Source organism: Mastigoproctus giganteus, chromosome 4 (genome assembly GCF_048544385.1).
Source record: "Mastigoproctus giganteus isolate SK-2022 chromosome 4, ASM4854438v1, whole genome shotgun sequence".
NCBI classification, from domain to species: domain Eukaryota; kingdom Metazoa; phylum Arthropoda; class Arachnida; order Uropygi; family Thelyphonidae; genus Mastigoproctus; species Mastigoproctus giganteus.
The window spans coordinates 242,945,501-242,971,899 of record NC_143578.1 but is presented as its reverse complement, the minus strand read 5'-3'; the positions used below and the strand labels follow the sequence as shown (position 1 = coordinate 242,971,899).

Below are 26,399 nucleotides of genomic sequence, written 5' to 3'. Positions count from 1 at the left end.
TCTTTAAACATACTGAGATACTCGCATTGTTCAGACGGTTTCTTGATTTATTTTTAATATTCATGTTTGAAAATTGAAAATACTTGCCTGCAGAAATTCATTGAACCAAAAACTGAGAGAAGTCCAAATGCAAATATTGTAAAATTTTATATACGTGTCCAGCTACTCCATGCATCGAACACAGTCTGGTCTTGCTTTTTCAACTCATCTATCGTTGTCCATTTGTGCAGAATTGCAAGGGCACCTTTTACCTCTCCAAATCCTTATATTTCAGTTTTAAGGCATTTTAGTTTTGCATCTACATGTCCTCGATTTTTTTCCATTTCAAATTGTGCTTTGTGTTGGTTAAAAGTTAAAGAGTCACAGTTACATGCTCAAAGAGCCACACACGCCTCACGAGTCACAGGTTGCTGACCCCTGGCATAGACCTTGATATTTTTTGCAAGATAAAAGATAGGTTTGAGTTTTAGAAGGATTTAAGTCAAATAAATTATCTTTGCCCCACTGGAGAATTACCTGGAAATCAACAATTAAGAAATTCATAGAGGATATTCGAGAAGTTGAAGCTGTCTGTGCAGGGCAAAGTTTTTCAAATGGGAAGGTGGAATGCAATGTGCTATCATCAGCAAAACTATGGACAGGATTTAATGTCGATGGAAGGTCATTAACATACAAGAGGAAAACAGGAAAAGAGTGGGGGGGACAGAGAGAGAGAGAGAGAGAGAGAGAGAGAGAGAGCTGAACACCAGCATTAGTGGAGAAGTTAGAAGAGTGCCATCTACCATCACCACAGTGATCAGTCAGAAAGAAAACTGGATACCCAATTATAAATAACAGTTAGCAAACCATAAGATGGAAGCTTTAGAAGGTCTTTATGCACACATGATCAAATGAAGCCTTTGAAATGTCAATAGCAACTGCTACAATTTCACCTTTTCCACTGAATTTGTCCATAGATGGGTAACATAAGCCAATATCACCAGTGGATCAACACTGACAGAATCCATACTGGCGATTGTTGATCAGATTGCAGGTTTCTAGATAGTTTAAGAGAATAACAAAGTGAAAAAAAAAAAAATCTGACACAGAACAAAGTGTTTCAGCACAGGTTTTGAAAAAAAATGGAGAAATATCATCAGGATTTGGAGCTTTTCTAGCATCAAGATTGATCAAAATCCTTCTATCTTTTTGATGGAAGACCACGGGAGGCATTAAATGGAGTGTACTGGGAATGGTGGGAGGTGGTTTACCAAGATCATCAATACACGAGTTGGAAGAAAAACAAGATGTTAGCAGGTCAGCTCTAACTTTGGCTGAAATTGCAATAGAACCATCTGGTTTTGACAGAGATGGGAACAGAGATGAGCAAAAGAAGCAGCCAATGGCCTTGGCAAGAGACCAGAATGGTCAGCTATCATTTGGACAAGAAGCAAGTTTACTACTCTTAGCCTGTTCAAAATCTAGTTAGGACTGATTAATAACTGCTTTACAACTTTTGAGAGCTTTGGTGTAGGCAGAACTTGAACCCGGAGATTTCGAAACAAGCCAATTACGATGTACAACATTCTTCTCTCTCTCTTTTTTTTTTTTTTTTAGGAGCATTAGCAACTAAGGCCATGTTGCTCCGGTGCGGTGGTCATTCCCTGACCTTTCCGCATGCTCCATATTTGGTGGTGACGGGCTCGAACCCCCGATCTAATCAAGAAGCTTGTGCTACGCACTGCTGCTCCTTCCCACCTGGCTACGGAGGCGCCTACATTCTTCTCTTGAAGAGCCTTTGCACATTCATTGGAATACCAACATTTAGATAAAGGACAAGATTTTAAAGAGTGGGGAATAAGGATTCCATCCTTACAATAATAATTCCATTGACACGATCTCAGCAAACGTTGACATCAGAAGATTTGAAAAAGTAATCCGACATAGGAAAAGAAATCATGCAGATCATCCCATTTTGCATTCTTGTAATGCCAAACAACACAAGGATGAGAATTGCCACAAGAGAAACGCTCCAGTGGAGAAGAGACAATCACCAAGTTGTGATCTGAAGTGCCCCACTCAGCGCAACCATGTAGTGAAGGATTGTTGTAAGAAAAAGATCAAGCGTGTTGGCTGCATAGTTAGTATTATCTGGTATTCTGGTAGGTAAATGAACAATCTGTGCAAAGTCTTTAGTAAATGCAAAAACCTCAGCATCTCGATTAGCTGGGTATGTGTGACTAGAAAATGGAAGCCAGCTGGAGTTGTGAACATTAAAATCATCAAGAGAAAATCACTGCACTGTTAGGAGAGTTGGACTGAAGAATGTCAAGCTTAAAGAGAGGAAGTCAGAATTCCAAATGTTTGGTGGAGTTGGGAGAACAACAGAGGCAACAAATGAATTTGGCAGAATGTGGTAGAGAGATTTTAAGTGAGAGAAGATCAAGGAGATTCCAAATTACTAAACTTCTGACAGAGAATATCAGAATGGGCATATGCACAAGTACCACTTTTGATGCAAAAACAATCATACAGTGAATAATTCAGTCAACTGAGATGAGCAGTGGTTGAATCAACCAATAACTGGGATTCTCCCAGAAAAAGTACATAGGGTTTGGCAGAGTGTACGTGGAAATGGACATCACTGAGATTAGAACTGAAACCACATATCTAAAATGTTGAAGTGTTTGGGAGGTTTAGATCTTTTTGCAGATAAGTTTCTTCTATTATTTTGACAATTCATTAATGTATTTAGAAGTGAGAAAAGGTGGCGAGGACATGCTGTATGAAGTAATGAAATTTTTGAATACAGTGTAAACATGGTAAGAATATACCAGCTCATTGACATAAGGTACCCTCAACAATGCCCTCCATATACACACTACTCAGACCCTCTCCATTCACTATATGGCAGAGTAGAGGCAGCGAGATTATACACTAGTCGATCTGGAAGCCTCCTAGAAAGTTACCAATAGGTTTGGTTCAGTGGAGTATCTAATGTCCACCTGCAAACACCGTTCTAGAGCTGTACCCTCAAAATGTAAAGAAGATTGGATCTTGCCATGATGTCTGCCATAACCTCAAAAGACATCAATCATATCGCATGATGGAAGAGATGGGGGGGGGGGTGCTGAAGCTTTGCTCTGGAGACTAAATATAGGTTCTACCACTTCAAGCCTCCAATAAGCAAAGTGGTGGCATTTTACTGGTTGATGAGCACCATCTACCACCCAGTATTTGACTGGTAACAGAGAGGGGTATGGTGTGGACATCACAACTTGACCCCTGTTTACATTGGTTCACACCTGGGTGGTCACCACCAAGTATACTAGGTGCCATATTTCAGGACTTTGCATTTGGGAGTTACACCCAGGGTTATTAATGGTCTCACCACCATGAAGGTGCAAGCAGAGGATTTTGACTGTCACTGACTGACCAGACTTTGCCAAAATTAAGTCTGCTTGACTCTAGTGTCACCTGAATATCATTTCCATTGGCTTTTTAGACTCAAGTAGCAAGCACAGTTTGGCATATGTGAGAGAATGCCTGCGACAGCCTCGAGGATGAAGGTTGTAGCAGTGGTCAGCCTCATTCCATTTGTCTATCTTTTTATCCAGCCAGGTTTTGAACTGTTTATATCCTTTCCTGTTTACTGCTGAGCTCACTTGCTAGATATTCTTGGCTTTTTCTTTTCCTCCCATATTTCCATGCATCATATTTCCATTCATTGTTTATCCTTTCTTTAAACCCTAATAAATATATTTTTTGGCTCTTTCCTCTAATGCTCCTCCCCCACCCATCAGACCAGAGTGCTCACTGAATGTATCAAGGAGAGGTTAAATCTTTTTTCGATTTCCTCCACCTATCTCTTTTTTGCAGATCACCATTCTGAGATATCTGCATCAATTAGCTTTCCTCTCTCTCTTTGTCCTCCTAAGGCTCTTGAACTTGAATTTGATCTTAGAGGGGGAGTAATTCAGTCTTGGTCCACTTTTGTTTAGGATTTTTGTCATTGAGACTGGAGGTGCCCAGATGTATTTGTATTTGCGTTGAGGCTCATGGTAGAAAAGTGTGTCTGTTGTTTCTGTAGAAGTTGATAAAGTCAAAGAGAAGAGAAGTTGAAGAGAAGTTGATAAAGTCTTCTCCTTTCCCCTTTCATTCCTTCTTCCTTTTCTGAATTTATAAATCATGTCTTCTGAATCTGTGAAGAACCTTCCTATTTTCATACTGAAGTTCCCCACGATTATTAGAAAGTCTGTTGTTTGATGCATTTAGTTCTTAGAGTTGACTCAAGCGTTTAGGGCATAAGCCTCAAGCTATGAAGGAGTCTAGACTATGTATAAATATAGTGCAAATGCATCAGGAATACATAGCTATATCTGAATAAATCAGATTATTAATAAAACGGCATCGTTTTAATTTATATCTCATATTGTGAATACCTTCACAACGAGTTGCCATGATATTGCACTACTTCGAATAAGTAACGCTTCACCTAAGGAGAAGACTAATGTTACTTATTCTCAGATGGATACCACCACCCAGACGGCACCGTTTCAGGGCTATTTGGCCCTTCTTCGGTGGGTGGGTAGGTACCCGAGTGATGCAATGATGGCAAAACAGTTATGAAGTATAACTCCACAGTATGAGAGATGCCTGATGGTGTATCATATATTTAGACTCAAGCGTTTAGGGCATAAGCCTCAAGCTATGAAGGAGTCTAGACTATGTATAAATATAGTGCAAATGCATCAGGAATACATAGCTATATCTGAATAAATCAGATTATTAATAAAACGGCATCGTTTTAATTTATATCTCATATTGTGAATACCTTCACAACGAGTTGCCATGATATTGCACTACTTCGAATAAGTAACGCTTCACCTAAGGAGAAGACTAATGTTACTTATTCTCAGATGGATACCACCACCCAGACGGCACCGTTTCAGGGCTATTTGGCCCTTCTTCGGTGGGTGGGTAGGTACCCGAGTGATGCAATGATGGCAAAACAGTTATGAAGTATAACTCCACAGTATGAGAGATGCCTGATGGTGTATCATATATTTAGACTCAAGCGTTTAGGGCATAAGCCTCAAGCTATGAAGGAGTCTAGACTATGTATAAATATAGTGCAAATGCATCAGGAATACATAGCTATATCTGAATAAATCAGATTATTAATAAAACGGCATCGTTTTAATTTATATCTCATATTGTGAATACCTTCACAACGAGTTGCCATGATATTGCACTACTTCGAATAAGTAACGCTTCACCTAAGGAGAAGACTAATGTTACTTATTCTCAGATGGATACCACCACCCAGACGGCACCGTTTCAGGGCTATTTGGCCCTTAGGTGAAGCGTTACTTATTCGAAGTAGTGCAATATCATGGCAACTCGTTGTGAAGGTATTCACAATATGAGATATAAATTAAAACGATGCCGTTTTATTAATAATCTGATTTATTCAGATATAGCTATGTATTCCTGATGCATTTGCACTATATTTATACATTCTTAGAGTTGTTTATAGAAGAGGTTATTTTCCTCATCTTAGTGGCATTGGTCTGGTGCATAGATCTGAATTATCTTTATCATTGGTTTCTGTTCTTGGGTTTGCAGTCTTATAGACATTATCGTTGGGGAGACTAGCTTACTAGGTTGGCAGGGTTGCTAATGACAGTAATGGCAGTGTGCTACTGCAACAGGATCTAGATAATTTGGGCAGATGGGCTAAGAAGTGGCAACTGAAGTTTAACCTTGACAAATGCAAATACTGCATATGGGTAGAAGTAACCCCAGAGAAACGTACCAACTGTGTGGTACTACATATAAGGTGGTAGAAAATGAAAAAGACCTGGGAGTAATTGTGCAGTCAGATATGAAGTTTTTCTGAGCAATGAAGAAAGGCTGCCAGGGCAGGTCATGGGGTTTTGTCAATGATATATAGGAATTTTGCTAGCAGGGAAAAGGAGGTGATTATCCCTCTGTATAAGGCAATGGTCGGGCCACGCCTTGAGTACTGCGTACAGGTCTGGAGGCCTCATTTTAGGAAGGATGTAGATTTACTTGAGCGTGTACAGAGAAGGGCAACAAGATTGGTGAGGGGAATGAAGGGATCCTCTTACCAAGAGAGGCTTAAGTTCTGCAAATTGCAGTGGCTGGAGACTAAGCACCTGCGCGGTGATCTGATTGAGGTGTATAAGGCCTTGAATGGGTTGAGCACGCTGAATTCTGATGGGATCCTTCCACTTGTTCAGATTACGAACCTAAGGGGGCATAAATTCAAATTAAGAAAAGACAGATGTAGATTAGATGTGCGGAAATTTGCCTTTAGCCAGCGGGTGGTTAATTGCTGGAACAAACTTCCATCTGTCATTGTGGAAGTTGATAGGTTGAATAAATTTAAGGAGGAACTGGACAGGCATTTGGAGGGAATGGTGTGATTTTTTTTTTTTTTTTTTTTTGGCTGATGCTGCATAAGCTCATACACTTGCTTTCTTGCATCAAATGCCACTGCTATTACTACTTCAGTTATGACATCAACCCAGTTCTTTTTTTATGACTAGTGCTGGTCCTTCTCTGTATTAGGTGTTTTTTCTACTGGAAAAGTAGTTGCTCCTTTGATGTCTAGTAACTCTTATTGATCCATTGTATTTTGGCCAATCCCACTATATTCCAATCAAAGGTGTTAAGCTCTTTTCCAAGAGCTTTACTTTATCCATTTTTAAAGGGTTCCGATGTTAATGATGGAAACGTTGATGTTTTTGGTTTTTTTTGTCTTAAGTCAAATCCAACCACTTTACAATGGTTCAACCTGATTCATCTCTTCCCCCATGCTGCTAATGTGGCATCAATAGCAAAGATCTTTGCAAAATATCCACTCAACTCTACCTCTATTTAGCTGAATTTGTAATTTATTTATTTATTTTGAATGCACTGAGTACAAAGGTGCATGCACAAAGTTTACAAAAATGAAATAACATTTATAGGTTGTAATTAATCAAAGTAAGTAACTGTAATTAGTCAATAATTAATGATCTCCAAGATAAATAGTAAATATGGATGACTAAATAATAAGAATTAACAGATACTAATACAAAAAATAAGAATTGAACTAGTCCAAGGCATCTAATGCCTCATTGGTACAATTATGCAGAGCAGTGATTCCTCCAGGGAGGCCCTGCCAGGAAGTGCAGCCAGATAATATATGTGAAGCATCTTCTACAGTTCCACAAGCACAGAGGGGAGAATCCCTAAAGCCTCATCTATGTTCTGATTTGGCACAAGTAACACAATCTCTTCTGAAGTGGTTTATTTTCTTCCATAAATCTTTGAGAAGGTCAAATTCTGCTACAGTTTTTGTCCACTCTGTCAATAAGATGGGAGTTGGGGATCTGATTAGAATTAAGATCCCATTCTTGCTGCCAAGCAAGATGGGTTGGGGTATCCAGTTCAAATAGTGAAGGATCATTCCAGATCAGGTGCCTGCTGTTCAGTCGTTGTGGAGGTGCATTCCAAATGTCATCATGCAGAGCTACCTCTGCATGATGACATCTGGATGATTATACACAGGTGATATAATTTGCAATTATACCACCTCTCTTACTCATGTGGCCTAGCAAATATTCTCTGTTTTTATGCATTCATATTTTATTCACTCTGTTTTTATGCATTTTTTTTTCTGTTCTTAGTTCTCTTTTCCGGAGATTATTCATACTTAGCTTTTGCAAGTCTTATATTATATACCTTTTATAGTTATCATGCAGAGCAGTGTTATGGCATTAGCCTCTTGTGATTCAATTTAGCATATTTCTTTTGTTCACATTGGCATCTTTTTCCAGTTCTTTTTAACTGAAACAAATATGTTTGTGGCATTCAGGATAAATCCCCAGAACACTAACTATTAATACATTAGTCCCAAATGGCGCATACTTATAGTAATAGCTCAGTTTAACAAAGCTCAAGAAATACACAAGTCCACTGTAATCCCCTTGATGCAATTAAAGAACTGGCCTTTTCTTATGACCACCACAAAATTTTTTTTTGCTCCTATCTATTTTATGAAACTCTCCACCATTTGCTTTTGAAATGTCATATTTTTGATACTACGTGGATTCTTGAAGAGAATTAGGTCAATGATATTTTTTCTCTTGTGCTTTCTCTAACATGCTGAAATAAATAACAGTCACCTCGATTATTTAAGTAACTTTTGATGATTCTCATATTCATCTAGATAACGGTTAAGTAACTTTAATTAAAAACAATACATTTTTTTGCTTATTTTTCTGCATGAAAATAACTGTGTTTCAAAGCAAAATGATTGAATCATCTCTGTATTAAAACAAATTAAAACAAGTAAAAATATAATTATACAGTTATATTGAAAAGTTATAGCTGTAACCAAATCTGTACGAATCTTGTTACAACCAAATTGAATTTTTTATAATTACTGTTATGCAGTTGTAAAATAACTGTTTTTTAGAGTTTATGCATACTCTCAACCATGCACTTCTTTTTGCTTATTAAAAATAAAAATTTGTGCTGTTTGACTAATGCACTTTTGATTAAAGCAACAAACTTGACTATATTCCAATGCAAGTAAATTTAGCATGGATTGAAAAGAATTACTAACTTTTCATGAAAAGGGAATAATTTATCAAAAACAAGCATGTGATGAACTGCCTGAGGATTTACTAAGCTTATTTCTACATTTTTGAAGAAAATCATTAGTTTTACCCTTGCCTACGGCAAAACACAATACTTCTCATATAATCAGGAATATACAGGATATTTATTTTAAAAGTAAACCTAAAAATGGTCAAAGGTAGATACAATTTATTATCAGAATAATTAACAAATAAACAATGTCGGCAATGTCTTCCATCGTTAGCAATACATAAATTCAATTCCATTCATTCTTATAGCAAAATGAGCTGAACCAAGTGATATATCTTTTGAATGCTGATTTTCCACAGTGAGTTATTTGGAGACTGCAAAACTATTTCTCTAATGTTTGTCTAAAGTGTCATCTTTAAGAACATTCCTTTAATGTTCCTATTTCTTACTGATCCACAACTCATGAAATTTCTTTATTATCTTGAAAAGTTCAGCTTTGTATGGATGGTTGTTGTTGTTTTTTGGTGCAAGGGCTACTTAGGCCATATTGCACCTATCACCGTTATGAATGTTACATATGCATGGTGATTATGATGGCACTACTCAAAAACGATCATATAATTCTATCTTTTTCGTAAAATGAAAGAACTCCAGAAATTAGCATCATTACCTATGATGTGATATGTGGCAGAGTGTCAAAGGTTCTTTAAGGCTTGGCAGAGAGTTAAAAGAGACTTGGCGGGCAGTGGTGTATAAAGTACACTCAATAAGAATATGCTTCATTGTGAGTGGACAGTTGCACTGTGTGCACTGTGGAGGATCGTTACCTGTGAGGAGATAAAGGTGGGTAAGATGACTGTGGCCAATTCGCGCTCTGGTTAAGATTACTTCCTCCCTCCTGTTTATATGGAAGCTGGAGGTCCATGGTTGCTGTTCAGGTTTTATTTGGCGGAGTTTATTGTGCGTTTGGGCTTGCCATTGAATTCTCCATTGTTCTTTACACATTCTTCGAATGTTACTTTTGTAGTCAAGATATGGAACGTAATACTGTGATAATTCTCTGTTGGATGGATGTTTAGCAGCATAGTCCGCACATTCATTTCCTGGTATCCCAGCATGGCCTGGGATCCAGCAGAAAATGGCCACTCGTTGGAGTTCTTGAAGATGCATCAGTTTGGATTTTATGAGCTTTATTAAAAGATGTGTTTGAGAAGAATTGTTCTGTAAAGCTATAATCGCACTCTGGGAGTCCGTATATATCATGCTTTTATGGATGGACAGATGGAGGATATTTTCTACTGCAAGTTTGATGGCATATAATTCAGCTGTATAGCTGATGCATTCATTGGGAAGTGATACGGAGAAGGTTTTATGAGGGAAAACGGCCGATGCACCCACTCCACTCTCAGATTTTGATCCATCAGTGTATATTTTTGAAAAATGCAGATAATTTTGTGTGTGGGCAATATGGAGTTGTTGTATATTAACATTTGCAAGGGAGTGTTTTCCCCAGTTTAAAAAATAACTGTCACAGAGTGGTTTAATAGACGTCCATGGGGGATCCGTACTACTTAAATCTTGAAAAACTTTATCAGGATGTATATTCCAAGTTTCCGATAGTGTTTGAGCTCTGAGAGCAAAAGGCTGAATTGCCCTAGGTTTATTTCTATACAATTTTGTGAACTTTGGATCATTAAGTATCGGCCTAATGGGATGAGTAGGTAGACTTTGGATTTTAGTTGTATAGTTAAGAAGTAACATCTTTCTCCTAAGGCTTAGAGGAAGTTCATGAGTATCAATATAAAGACTTTGAATTGGTGAAGTTCTATAAGCACCTATAGAAATCCTCAGGGCAGAGTGTTGAATTGGTGCAAGTCGTGCTAACACGCTCTCCCTAGCAGAATCATACACTGGGGCACCGTAGTCAAGGCGAGATCTGATTAGGGCTCTATACAAATGAAGTAACGTGTACCGATCTGCACCCCCATGATGTAGAAGAAATGACCCTGAGTATGTTCATTTTTTTCTGGCAAGACGTCTTTAGATGTTTAACGTGCTCTATGAAGTTCAACTTACTATCGAAAGTCAGACCAAGCAGACGAATGCTGTTCACAACTGAGATAGGCTGGTTTGTTAAGTGTATCTCTGGATCTGGATGCATCTTCCGTTTGTTACAGAAGTGAACTACTTTAGATTTTGAACAAGACAGTTGATGTCCATTCTGTCATCCATAACTGAATATTATTAATTGAAATTTGGAGCTGCCGCTCAATGAAGGTCATGTTTAGAGAACTGCAAGAAAAAGTGAGATCATTGGCATAGAGGTATGAATTCACAGTGCTGGGCATATTTTTAGTCATGTGATTTATTCTTATTGCGAATGAGGTGGCACTGAGCACAGAGCCTTGTGGGACCCCTTCTTCTTGTATATATGTTTGGGAGAGAACTTGTCGGTATCGGACTTGAAAGGATCTGTGCTGAAGGAAATTCAATATGAAATATTGTAAGTGGCCTCTCAGATCAAGGGAATGCAGATCTCTCAGGATACCAAAACGCCATGTGGTGTCGAAGGCTTTTTCTACATCAAATGAACTTCGAATGAATGCATTCCTGATGTTTGTTTCCGCTTTGACCACGAGATCCAGGGCTGATCGATTTTTCCTGAAACCAAGTAAGTCGACGGTGAATTATTTTTTCCAGGGTTTTACTTAACAGCTGGTGAGAGAAATAGGTCTATAGTTTTCAGGAATGGAATGATCTTTTCCTGGTTTGGGAATTGCTATTATATAGGAGTGATGCGACTGAAAAACGTGAGCAGTGAAGAGACTGATTCTTTATCTAAGTGTTGGAGCATTATGTAGTATATTCCGTCAGGGCCTGCAGCACTGTGTTTTGAAGTAGATATGGCTTCTTGAAGTTCAAGCATTGTAAGCGGCTGATTATAGGGTAAAGAACATTTACTCGTAGGTCTGAAGTTCAGTTTGGACTTTTCAGCTAATACTTTGATCTTCTGGAATGATAGATCATATGCTGTTGAGGCAGATAACTGTGAGAAAACAGTCCCTAGGGCATTCACTATATCTGTAGGAGAAGAGAGATCCTGCCCATTCCAGTTGAGAAGTGGGGAGGATAATGGGGGAACTTTGCCATTTAGTTGTTTTATTTTACGTCATATTATTCTTGAATCAGTATTTTTATTAATCGAGCTCGCAAATCGAATCCAAGATTCTCTTTTAGCTTTCTTCCTAATGTGACGGGCCTTGGCTCTGAGTCTCTTGTAGTTTATAAGATTGGCAGTGGTGGGGTGTATGGACGGTTAGTGCTAGGGACTTTTTCAACAAATTTTTATTGACGATCACTGTTAAGACTGTTTCCAAGTAAGATTCCATTGAAAAAACAGAACAAATGCAGTTCGATAGTATACAGCATGAGCCAGTAATGACAAGTGACTTCAAACATGAATTGTGACAAATTCAACACTTGAAATGCAAAACTGTCACTTACTCCAATTACATAACATCCTCCACTAGTGCCTTCAATACAATTACATCAAAGATCACTACTTTTTAGAACTTAATGTGTATCTGTCCTCTGCATAACAAACAACTTATTAATGAAGTCAAGCATATATATATAAAAACCCATAAAAATAATAATTTTAATGATTTACTTTACTGATTTCTTTATAATTTTTTATGTATCAATAATGATACTGATATGGCATGAATATATGTTTTTGTGTGTATTTGTCCCATGAGTTGTGACAGATTAAATTTTTTTAAAAAAAATTAAGACTATAAATTCTAACCTGTTGTTCCTAAATGCCGAGGTATATATGGTGTAAGCAAACGAGAAGTATCTTGCCCACTACTACGCAATGCTTCAGCCACAACTCCCTTATCAAACAGCAAGTCTTCAGTTATGTCAGAAGGAGAAGTAACAGCACCTGATTTTAGCTGCCCTTCAGGTAAAAGGTAGGGTGTTTTACCTCTTCGTGCTTTAATAACCTATATATAGGAAGGAAAAATAATTGTTACAAAAAAATATATATATTCTGATTCATAAAAATTAATATCACAGCAAGAACTGAAAAGTAAGACAATAATTAATTTATAATTAAACTTCTTGCTTGGACCAGTATCCTGAAGAAATTTTTATACCCACTACTATTTTTTGTCTGTTTTCAGACAAAAAATAGATTCCATATAAAAAAAATAATTTTTACATGGAAAAATGAAGTTTCTTATCTCGATTAAAATGTGACTTTCTAATATCTGTTTATAATTTTTTCACCAAATAAAAGGGAGAAAACTTGAGGTTGTTCATTAAGTTTTATGAGATCACACTACCACCATACAGGTTCATCATGTAGATCAGTATGTGTTTTGTGTATACATTGTTTTCAGAAAAAATTTAAATCAGTGCACATGTTTCTAGCGACTCTTCTGCATTAAGCATATTGTAAAGGGCTATGTAAGTACAGTGTAAAGTTGTTCTGCAAATCATATTAGAATTCACATATCACAAAATTTGTAGTCCAATGTTAACATGTCCAGTAGTATCATATCAACTTGTAAATTCTCTGAATTCTCTCAATTGAAATTGAATAGGAAATTTTGTCTATATTCTCCTATGTCGTGGATATAAATAGGAGGGAAAAAAATACATATCCCAATTCTAAATACCTTATGATATTCAAGCTGTAGGTTTTTTCATTCCAAATAATTCTTACAATAGCCACCAATGTTGTCATGTCATAATGAGGAAATAAATTTGTTTTTTGGGCAGGGAATCTTTAATATTTAATGAATTTCAGTCATACTTTCTTCATAGGGACAATATTAAATTATTGCTGTAGATCCAAGTTTCAGACATATCATTTTTTTACTATTTTATACCCACTGTACTTTTTCTTCAAGAATCCCTAAATCTGGTTAAACATTATAACAATGACTGATTAATTTATACAATGATCTTTTCATTTGCCAAAATTTTTTAATCAAATTATTATTTTAGTTTTATTCATCATTCTGAAATTGATAAGTGCCTAAATATAACATTAAGGACAGGGGACAAATTAGACACTTTTACTAAAAAGTGATACCTCGGCTACAGCCAATGACAATAAAGGAGCCTGAATCTAACTGTAGGGCAAGCCTGTTTTTCGTTTGGGGAAAGGGAGGCTCCAGATCTAAACCCAAAAAAGGGAAGTTAGTATGGATAATCTCTTTTCCCATTACTTGCATAAGTGTTCATGTCCTAGTTAGAACACCCAGCCATTCTCCATCCTCAAATTTGTGGGTCAGTATGCCAATGATTTTGTCATATGTGGCCACTGGGTGAGGGAGGCCTGAATGAAAACTTCTTACAAACAAAACAACATGGACGATAATGTTAAATTGATCACTGGGAACACACACACACACACACACACACACACACACACACACAAGTTAACAACTTAACAACCATTTTCAAGAAATCTATTAATATGCTATCAGTGTTGAATTAAATCCTTCCATTAAATAAGGGGTTTAATGACATGGGTCTCTGAGACCCGAGAGCAAGTATCCTAACAATTTAAGAAAACAGAAACTCGACCTTGTAAAAACCATTCTCATTCATAATCAACATCCTATGTAATTTGTTGGTAAAATAACAGTATGCATCACTGATAACTTTAGCAATGGCAGTTTCCTCAGATGAGCCCAATTTTATTTTCCCTCCCCACTACTTGGTAATAGATAACACTGTTACGCGTCCCTGGGTGGTGGAGATATACAAAAAGACAATACCAATGTTTACTTCAGGCAACCAAAATCAAACACCTTCTGAAGTCTTAGGGTCCTCCCTCCTCCCCAATGACAGATGTTTACGAACTGGATTGTAGCTGGAAAACATTATGTAGGACAAACGCATCACAAGTTAAAAAAAAAAAGACAGAGAAGCATATAAACCATGCTAGAACAATGAAACCTCCAAAACATATGGCTTTAATATATTCAATCCCAAAAGACTTGGATTTCAATCCATTTATATGTGATTACATCACATACAAATGGATTTCAATAAAACAGTTGACAAGAAAATAGGCGGTTTAAAATCACTCAGCAATGTTCACTATTCCTTCTAGTACCAGCTGGGAGCTCCAGTGCACATTAACACCCCACACAATGCAATGCAAATAGAGGACATTGTCATCCTCTCCCTTCTCTTCTAGATGCTTTGCATAATTTATCAGATTATCAAAATGATTCATGTTAGATTGGCACAAAATTCTGTCCCTCCTCTAAAACCATTAAAAAAATCATCTTAAAAAGTTTGTTTTTCCAATAGATAATTTTTTTTTAATGTATAAGGGGTCCTCATCATTATCTGAGGATAACTGATTCAGAAAATTCCACTTAAAATAGCGACCAAATTTTTGTAATGTGTATTATGCACTTGTACATAGTAAAAAAAATGGATTGAAGGAACTGAAAAATGAGGCCATTATTTTATTTGACTTTTTTTATTATAATATGTTGAACAATGTAAAGTTAAGTAAAGTTTATTGAGGCTACACTATTTTTAAGTTTTACAATGTTGATTACTTGTTCTCCACTTCTTTTACGATGTATAACTTCTAATTTAACATCTAAACCATAACTTTTGGTTTAGATGTTAAACCTCTAAACCAAATCTTTTGGGTAGTCTTTTTTTTCGTGATGTTTTTATCATTAACACTTTGCTTTGAATGCATGGTTAATAAAAATAAGAAAACTATGAATTCACTTAATGTAAAAATTATCAAAAATATCAGAAATCATCTACTATAAGCAACAGTAAACGAGAAACTGACTGTAGATAGGGGAATTGAGTCAACAGGACACTCGCAGGAAGAGTGGGACAAAAATAGTCAAGCGTGTAGTGTGGTACTTCAATGTTAATCAAAATAAAGTAAATAGATACTATTATATTTTTTATGTTTTCGTAATAATGTACATATTATTTGCAATTCTGTAACTGTGGGAACTCTGATAATAAATACTCTGTTACTGGGGACCCCTCCCCCCAGGTAAACAAAAAGAAAAAAAATTTCATTGTCTTTATTCCCTGCTGTTCTATTTATATATTACAGCCATCTAACATAACTCTACTGTAATTTTAATTACAAATTGATTCTCTCACTGTATTTATATATCTGTCATTATTAATCTTTTTAATTAGTAGTTTCTTATTTTAATTGGTTTTTACAGTGCTCAGTTTTATTTTTTCTCTTTAATAACATGAAAAAAAAATCAGTTTAAATTTCCACAATGGACCCACCACACACTATCTTCATTTTTAAATAATGAAGTAAGTCCATTTTTTTAAATCACACAAGATATTCTTTTCCTACATAATTAAGAGGTAATAAGTATAAGAGTTAATACAATTGGCCTATCTATAATATAAGAATTATATTTAAGAATGACCAATCTTACCTGATCAATATGTGCACAAAAAGCAGGAATAGCTGTGAGGTGACCAACAAGATGGATAAATCCTGCAACTAGTGAATGCACAGATGCACGATGTTCACTAGAACATATTCCTTGGGTACCAGGAAGCTCCTGCAAAATATCAAATGAAAAATTAGAGGTACGAACTTATAAATGGATAATGGATCTAATAAAAGTACAGAATTATAAAAGTAATAAAGAGAAGTGAAAAGAACTTAAACAAAACTTAAAAGTAATAAATAGTAATTTAAAAGCTTTTAAATTACTAGTAAAATATCAAATGAAAAATTAGATTGCCAAACTGCATGAAATATCACTATATTATGGAAAAACCTACCACAGCGACATAACCATTAATGTGAAGCAAAACAAACTAAATATTGAGCTTCCAATATTAAGTCTGTAATATGGAAAGGCTCCAATGGTCATGGATTCACTGCATTTCGAATGTTAAACAAATCAAATTAAACAAACAGTCCTTGAGGCTGTCACAGACATCCTCTCAGGGATGTCAAACTGGACTTACCAACTGGGAGTCTAAAATGCTGATGGATTCTGATACTCATGTCTATTTGACCAAAGTTCAGCAAAATCCAGTCAGTCTCGACAGCCGAATCCTCTACTTGTACCTTCACGATGGTGCTTGTTTGTTTGTTATTTGGTTTTTAGGGGCACTAGCAACTAAGGCCATATTACTCCGGGATATGCAGTGGTCATTCCCTGACCTTTCCGTATCCTCCGTATTTGGTGGTGACGGGCCCGAACCCCGGTCTAATCAAGAAGCGTGTGCTACGCACTGCTGCTCCTTCCCACCTGGCTACGGAGGCGCCCACGATGGTGCGACTGTCACTAACCATGGGTATATAACCACCATGTGCAAGTCCTGAAATACAGCACCTAGTATACTGGAGCTGGCCGCCCAGGTACGAACCAAAGTAGCAGGGAATGAGGGGTGGTGCTGACACCACACAGAGGAATGCCACCCCTCTGCTTATTGGAGGCTTGAAGTGGTGGAACCAGTGTTTAGTCTCCAGTTCTAAAACAGTGTTCACACACCAGCTGCTAGATAGTCCATTGGACCAAACCTATTGGTAACTCTCTAGGAGGCTTCCAGATCAGCTAGTGTATAATCTTTCTGTCTTTACTCTTCCAGATAGTGACTGGAAGGAGTCCAAGTAGTGTGTATGCAGGGGGCATACACACTACTTGGAACTCTTTGACATTGTCCAGACCACATCATGTCAAGGAGCTGGATATATTCTTGCTGTGTGTGTGTGTCATATCCAAAAATTTCATTACTTCGCAATGCATGTCCTCTCCACCTTTCATAAAAGATGTCCATTTCCATGTGCAGTCTACCAAACCTTACATACCTTTTCTGACAGACTCCCAATTATTGGTTGATTTAAACACTGCTTATTTCAGTTGTTCTAATTATTCGCTATGATTCATTCGCTTTGTATTTGTGCATATATCTGCTCTGATATTCCCTCTTAGAGGTGTCTCCTCTTTTTGATCTTCTCTGGCTTAAAATCTTTCTACCACATTCTGTCAATTTCGTTTGTTGCCTCTATCATTCTCCAAGTCCAATAATCACTTGGAACCCTGACTTCCTCTCTTTGAAACTTGAATAATTTTCCTTAGTGATTTTAGAGTTCACAACTCCAGCTGGTTTCTGTTTTCTAGTCACAGGAACCAGCTGGTCAAGATGACCTTGTGCAGACTGTTCATTTCCCTACCAGAATACCAGATTAAGTATTTGGTACTAACTACATAGCCAACATGCTTGATCTTTTTCTTACAACAACCCTTCACTACACAGTTGAGCTGAGTGGTCCTCTAGGAACTTCAGATCACAACTTTGTGGTTGTGGAGCTTTTCTCTTGTGGCAGTTCTCAACTTTGTGTTATTTGGCATTAAAAGAATGCAAAATGAGATGATCTGCGTGATTTCTTTCCCTTGGTCAAATTACTGTTTTTGCTGAGATTTAGTCAATGAAATTATTTTGGTAGGGATGGAATCCTTTATTCCACACCCCTCCTTAAAATCTTGTCCTTTATCTAAACGTTGGTTTTCCAATGAATGCACAGAGGCTCTTCAAGAGAAGAATGTTGCATATCGTAATTGGCTTGTTTCAAAATCTCCGGGTTTGTGTTCTGCCCACACCAAAACTCTCAACAATTGTAAAGCAGTTATTAATCAGTCCTAATTAGATTTTAAACAGGCTAAGAGTAGTATACTTGCTTCTTGTCCAAATGATAGCTGACCATTCAGGTCTCTTGCCAAGACCATTGGCTGCTTCTTTTGCTCATCTCTGTTCCCATCTCTGTCAAAATCAGATGGTTCTATTGCAATTTCAGCCAAAGTTAGAGCTGACCTGCTAACATCTTGTTTTTTTTTCCAACTCGTGTATTGATGATATTGGTAGACCACCTCCCACCATTCCAAGTACACTCCAATCAATGCCTCCTGTGGTCTTCCATCTAAAAAGATGTCAGAAGGATTTTGATCAATCTTGATGCTACAAAAGATCCAAGTCCTGATGGTATTTCTCCACTTGTTCTCAAAACCTGTGCTCCTGAAACTTACTCCTGTTCTTTGCCGCCTTTTTTTCACTTCCTTATTCCAAAGGTGTTTTTACTTCTGCTTGGAAATTTGCTCATATCCAGCCAGTTCCTAAAAAGGGTGACAAATGCCTCTCATCCAATTATTGTCCCATTGCACTTCTACTCTTTCTAAAGCAATGGAGAAATTCATTAACTGCCAACTCACATTGCCTAGAAACCTTCAAAATTAGTTGATCAATGATAATCAGTATGGATTCAATCAGTGTCAATTTACTGGTGATATACTGGCTTATGTTACTCATCTATGGACAAATTCAATGAAAAAGTTTGGTGAAACTCAAGAAGTCATTCTTGACATTTCAAACGCTTTTGATCATGTTTGGTGTAAAGGTCTTCTAAATAAGCTTCCATCTTATGGTTTGCTAGCTGTTTTTTGTAATTGGGTATTCAGTTTTCTCTCTGAATGCACACTGCAGGTGATGGGAGATGGCTTTCTGTCTTCTAACTTCTCCAATGCAGAAATTTCCTAAGATTCAGTTCTTTATTCCACTCTTTTTCTCTTGTATATTAATGACCTTTTCCATTGACTAGAAATCCTATGCCACTGTAGTAGTAGTAGTGGCATGTGATGCAAGAAAGCAAGTGTATGAGCTTATGCAGCATCAGCCAAAAAAAAAAAAAAAAAACACACCATTCCCTCCAAATGTCTGTCCAGTTCCTCCTTAAATTTATTCAACCTATCAACTTCCACAATGACAGATGGAAGTTTGTTCCAGCAATTAACCACCCACTGGCTAAAGGCAAATTTCCGCACATCTAATCTACATCTGTCTTTTCTTAATTTGAATTTATGCCCCCTTAGGTTCGTAATCTGAACAAGTGGAAGGATCCCATCAGAATTCAGCGTGCTCAACCCATTCAAGGCCTTATACACCTCAATCAGATCACCGCGCAGGTGCTTAGTCTCCAGCCACTGCAATTTGCAGAACTTAAGCCTCTCTTGGTAAGAGGATCCCTTCATTCCCCTCACCAATCTTGTTGCCCTTCTCTGTACACGCTCAAGTAAATCTACATCCTTCCTAAAATGAGGCCTCCAGACCTGTACGCAATACTCAAGGCATGGCCTGACCATTGCCTTATACAGAGGGATAATCTGTATAGGCAAAATTCCTATATATCATTGACAAAACCCCATGTTCTGCCCTGGCACCTGTCTGCATTGCTCAGAAAACTTCATATCTGCATGCACAATTACTCCCAGGTCTTTTTCATTTTCTACCACCATATATTAAACGTACCACACAGTTGGTACGTTTCTCTGGGGTTACTTCTACCCATATGCAGTACTTTGCATTTGTCAAGGTTAAACTTCAGTTGCCACTTCTTAGCCCATCTGCCCAAATTATCTAGGTCCTGTTGCAGTAGCACACTGCCATTACTGTAATTAACAACCCTGCCAACCTTTGTATCATCTGCAAACTTCGACATTAAGCCTGATATACCTTCATCAATATCATTGATAAATATACAAAACAACAGTGGACCTAACACCGAACCCTGTGGGACTCCACTAATAACATTAGTCCACGAAGAGCAGCACCCATTGATTACCACCCTCTGTCTTCTCCCACTTAACCATCCTTTTATCCATTGTAGCAACTTACCCTTAATACCATTTTGCTCCAATTTGTACAGTAGTCTTCCATGCGCAACAGTGTCAAAAGCTTTCCTGAAATCCAAATATATGATATCAAAATTATTTTTTGCAACCAGTTCCTTTGTAACCACATCATAATATCCTATCAAATTTGTAAGACAAGACTTTCCCTTAACAAACCCACGCTGTGTCTGAATTATTGCTGCAGTCTTGTCTAGATGATCCTGCAATGCATCTTTAACCAGTGACTCCATTATTTTACCCGGAACAGAAGTTAAACTAACTGGTCTGTAATTACTCGTGTCACCCTTCGATCCCTGTTGCAGTAGTACTCTGTTGACCTGTACTAATAGTAGTAGTAGTAGTGGCATGTGATGCAAGAAAGCATGTGTATGAGCTTATGCAGCATCAGCCAAAAAAAAAAAAAAAAAAAACACATCATTCCCTCCAAATGCCTGTCCAGTTCCTCCTTAAATTTATTCAACCTATCAACTTCCACAATGACAGATGGAAGTTTGTTCCAGCAATTTACCACCCACTGGCTAAAGGCAAATTTCCGCACATCTATTCATTGATAGATGTGCGGAAATCTATTCATTGATAGATGTGAATTGGGGATACATTTGCACATCTCCAGTCCGTGGGAACCTTCCCTGAATCCAAGGATGCTCTCATAATTATGGCTAAGGGTTTGCTTAGTTGCTTTGCCGCCTCCTTTAATATAACTGAATAGATCCCATCCACCCCAGGTGCTTTTCTGTTTAACTTCAACTTCAACAATTTCTCCTCCACTTTGCTCTCAGTTATTACAAAATCATTAAGTATCCTGCTACAATTTGATAACCTTCTGCCATTTTCAAACCTTAATAATTCCTCATGTGTGAATGTAGATGCAAAATACTCATTCAGTTTGTTTGCTCTCTGAGCAGGATCATCAACAGTCAAACCACTGATGTCAAGTGGACCAATCAGATTCATTCCCTTCCTTTTAGAGTTTATATAAGTAAAGAAATCCTTGCTGTTCTTCTTAGCATCTTTTGCCAAGGATTTCTCGTAACCTGCCTTCGTCTGCCTAACCTCCTTTGTGACCTGATTACAGACTAGCTTATATCTGCCATAGGCTTCTGAGTCGCTTGATAATTTATATGCATCCCATGCATTTTTCTTCTCTGTTACGAGTCTCATTAGTTCATTAGATAATCATTTTGGCCTAAACTTTGAACAATATTTCTTAATAAGTATGAAACTTTTAGTAGCATCCACAATTAATTCCTTGAATGCTTCCCACTCAGAATTTACTGTTGGTAACATCGTCAGTTTATTCCACTGTACAGAATTTAAAAACTTTCTGAGACCACTGTACTCACCTTTACGGAAGCAAAAACCCTTTCCTTTACAACTGATGGTAATTATATCGTTAAGTAAATCCCACATCAGTACACTGTGATCACTGCCACCTAGTGGTTCCTTTATCTGCAAATTCTTAATACACGAATGATCACTGTTTTGCTGATAATAGTAGTACATTGCATTCCACCTTCCAGTTTGAGAAACCTTGCCCCTACACAAACTGCTTCAACTTCTTAAATATCCACTCTCAATTCTTTAAATACTGATCTCCAGTGGGGAAAAGATAACTTAGATTTCAATCCTTCTAAAACTCAGTCCTGTCTTATATCTCACAAAAGGGATTCTTTTTGCTCGTATGCTCATCTCAACAATACTTAGATTTCTAGACAAGATCACATAATGCGATTAGGGATTACCTTAACTTCTAATCTCTCTCGACACAAGCACATTGAAAATATTGCTTCCTCTGCATCTGATAAACTGGGTTTTATCTTTCAAGCTTGGCTTTACTTATCTTTCAAATAGTTGTTCACTCTGTACAAATCGTATATGCACCCTATGGAATATTGTTCACACATCTTGGGCAGTGCCCCCAAAATTGCTCTCAGGCTTCTAGATTCCATTCAAAAGAGAGTAGTTATGTTAAGTAATGACATCTCCAACAGATGTCTCTCTCCTCTCTGTCTCAGACATTCTATAGAAAAGGCATGTAACAGAAATAGAATCCATGGACACTGTCCTTATAATTCCTGCTCTTTTCCAAACCAGTCCAAACATGTGGCACAACCAGTCAGCATCCTTTTACTGTCCAACTTCAATCTCATAGAACCAACTCTTCTTCTTCTTCTTCTTCTTCCTCCTCATTTGATTGGATTGATTGGAATTTGTGGGTTGATCACTCACACACTAACAAGGCTTTTGTGGATTTATTGGATGATTGTTTTCTACATCAGCTTGTTCAGGAGGCAACTAGAGGGAGTAATATACTTGATTTGATTATCAGTAGTGATTCTTCATGCATTAAGAATCTGCAGGTAAAGGAACCACTAGGTGGCAGTTATCACAATGTATTGAAGTGGGATTTACTCAAAGAGTAAATAACCATCAGGGGTAAAGGGAAGGGTTATTGTTTTCGTAAAGGTGACTACGATGGTCTGAGACAGTATTTAAATTCTATACAGTGGGACCAACTGATGACGTTACCAACAGCAAATTCAAAATGGGAAGCATTCAAAGAACTTATCTTGGAAGCTACTAGGCTTTACATATCAACTAAGAAATATTGTTCAAGGTTTAGGCCTAAATGGATGTCAGATGAACTAATGAGACACATGGCAGAGAAAAAAAAGCATGGGATACATAAAAATTAATGGACCCACACTGAATGGAACAAAGGGTTGCTCTTACGAAGAAAGGCTTAAGTTTTGCAAATTACAGTGTCTGGAGACCAGGCACTGGCGAGGTGATCTGATAGAGGTGTATAAAGCCTTGAATGGTTTGAGCATGCTCAATGCTGAAGGGATTCTTCCTCTTGCTCAGAATAATCACCTGAGAGGGCATAAATTCAAATTGAGGAAAGACAGATGTAGGATAGATGTGCGGAAATTTGCCTTTAGCCAGTGGGTATTTGGTTAGTGGAACAGACTTCCATCCCTTGTTGTGGAGGTTGATAGCCTAAATAAATTTAAAGCTCAGCTGGACAGGTTTTTCGAACGAACAGAGGGGTGAAGTGGAAGTTTTTTTTTTTTTTTTTTGGCTGATGCTGCATAAGCTTGCTTTCTTGCATCATATGCCTCTACTAATGCTAATGCTAATTTATTCCTTCAATTTCCATTCCCTGGAACAACTTCCCGTTACATGTATTTCCTGAAAATTGCAATCTACAGAAATTCAAGTCTAATGTCGATAAGTATCTTCTTTCAACTTTCAATCCAAGCACAGTACCCAGTACTATAGGTTCTAATACTTCTCATGCTTAGGGTTTCATAAAAAAAAAAAAAAAATCAACATCTTGACAATTAGATCAGTGAGCCAAAACAACAGTTTTCATAACAGTGGCCCTTGTGCAGTCAGAAATTAACATATAGCAAATGAAAGTACTCACAATGCAAAACCATATATACCTCAATACTCTGAATGGCTGCTTTCTTACTCTAAAATCACAGTGAATGTTATTGGATCAATGTTACCATTTCAACTGTTTAAAAGATGGAATTTATTATCTCTCTAATTTGAGACTTTTAAGGAGCGAATAGATTAGGCTTCATAATCAAAACATAAAAAAGTGTAAAAACTGTCTGTTATGGACTTTGGTTGAGTATAAGGTTCACCCACTCCAACACCAATATTTAAAATAACTGAAAACATGAGCACAGAGGTTTATTGATCTGGCATTATCCTAGCTTACAATTATGATGTAGCAGTATCAAATTAATTTTCTGATTTTTCCAATGCTGGTATGAGTGAATCAGACAAATTACAAACTTAACTATTATGTAAACACTATTATAATAAATAGAAAATTCAGTTTAAAAGGGCAAACCTGTATAGCAAAAATGATGCGCAACAAATCAATCATTGCTTCATTGTCACTTCCCAACTCTACACATAAAAGTGCTAGAGTAGTATAGAGAGCTTCAAAATTTTCTTGAGTATTATTAGGTAGTTGGACATTATCATAAATATGTAGTAACATCTCTGGTCCATTCTTCTTAAAGAACATCGTATCTTGGCGAGAACATTTCTCAACATTTAGCTGTGGTAATGGAGCATCAATGCTAAAAGAAACAAATAAGTAATTTGTTGGCTAGTGTTGTACGACTGGTAAGAATATAATAATATACACAGTAGTTGACCATAGTTGACAGTTAAATTTATGTGAAAACTTTTATACATAACTCCCAGGTAAATAACAAAACTGAAATTAAGTTAGAGATTAAAATTAAAAGGTAGTTCGAAACCAAACAGTCTGATTTTTTTTTTTTTAACATCCTTATTTGGTTCCTTCTGTTAATGATGTTGAGCTTCACTTGTGTCTGGCCGTTATTATCATATCTTTATGTCCGATATCAAAGGTCAGACATGAGTGGATCATCACCACAATCAGAAGGAATGACAGAAGGATGCAGCAAAAATTAATTTTTTGACTCCCCTTTTATCACTTTTGTTAGCAACGAGCTGAAAGAAAGCTCACAATATAAGACATCTCCTCCGACGTTAAATCCTTAGCCATCACATGGTGCCATTTTCTATATTACAGTAAAACTATGTTAATCTGAAGTTCAATGAGCAAATGTGCCTATTTTGATTTAAACAGGTTCAAAATATTTGTTCAAGTACAAATAGGTTGGCATTAATTAATCAGGAGAAATTGTCAGATACCCTATTAATTAACACTGTGCAGAATTTTTGTAATTCTAATTTAAAATACTAATAATCTTTAGTTTCATTGATTTAGTCGATATGAAAAACATAACAAATGTGCCGTAGAGAAACTTAATAAATTTCATGCACGTGATTAACAAGACTGCTAAAGTTTCATTTGTGTTGCCATTACTAGTAACACATTTCAATATGTATAGTAGAGTAGAGAGAGGGAAACACAGAGAGAAAAAGTGAGTGAGAGTATCCATGTCTCAGGATATTATTTGCTGTTTAATACTTATAATCCATGAGAGAGAGAGAGAGAGAGAGAGAGAGAGAGAGAGAGAGAGAGAGAGAGAGAGAAATAACATTACCGTTATCACTTTCTGTTAGCTTTGTAACTAAGCATGAACTGCTCTTGCTAAGTACATTATGCAAGCTGGTGACCAGCTTGACATGACATCATGTCAACAGCAGAGAATGTTAAGACTGAATAAACATGGCAGCCAAACAAATAAGTCTGATCACAATTGCAAACTTTCACCTTCACTGTGTGGAATTAAATCTGATTTTTTTTTTGTGTTCACAATAAGTCACTATATAAAATATTATTCATAGAAGTTGCTTAAAAGGAAAATATGAGGGTGATCATTCAATTTGGGACTGGTGCAAGATTTTTTTTGTTTACTGTCTGAACTGTCCATACAAAGGTTGGCAGGGTTGTTAAGGACAATACTGATGCTATGCTGCTGTAACACGATCTGGAAAGGTTGAGCAGATGGACTGAGAGGTGGCAAATGAAGTTTAACATTGACAAATGTAAAGTACTACATATGGGAAACAGTAACCCCAGATCAACGTATCAACTCTGTGGTACTACGCTGACAGTGGTAGAGAATGAAAAGGACCTGGGGGTAATTGTGCAGGCAGATATGAAGTTCTCTGAGCAGTGCAGACGAGCTGCAAGAGTAGCTCATGGTGTCTTGTCAATGATATACAGGAATTTTTCTAGCAGGGATAGGGATGTGATTATTCCCTTGTATAAGGCATTGGTCAGGCCACACCTTGAGTACTGTATACAGGTCTGGAGGCCTCATTTCAAGAAGGATATAGAGCTGCTGGAAGAGTACAGAGAAGGGCAACAAGATTAGTGAATGGAACAAAGGGTTGCTCTTACGAAGAAAGGCTTAAGTTTTGCAAATTACAGAGTCTGGAGACTAGTCACCGGCGAGGTGATCTGATAGAGGTGTATAAGGCTTTGAATGGCTTGAGCATGCTCAATGCTGATGGGATTCTTCCTCTTGCTCGAATAATCACCTGAGAGGGCATAAATTCAAATTGAGGAAGGACGGATGTCGGATAGATGTGCGGAAA

The 26,399-nt window shown here is 37.1% G+C and overlaps 1 protein-coding gene across 4 annotated transcripts in view; it reads right to left on the bottom strand.

Moving 5' to 3' along the window:
* Positions 1-26,399, bottom strand: part of stmA (Protein EFR3 homolog stmA) — a 227,380-nt gene that overhangs the window by 24,796 nt on the left and 176,185 nt on the right. For all 4 annotated transcript variants that reach the window (XM_090371261.1, XM_090371260.1, XM_090371258.1 and 1 more), the window contains exons 13-15: positions 24,205-24,439; positions 16,071-16,199; positions 12,413-12,611 (exon numbers count right to left, since the gene is read on the bottom strand). In XM_090371261.1, coding sequence (XP_090227387.1) covers positions 12,413-12,611; positions 16,071-16,199; positions 24,205-24,439 — 563 coding nt within the window. The remainder of the gene's footprint in view (positions 1-12,412; positions 12,612-16,070; positions 16,200-24,204; positions 24,440-26,399) is intronic.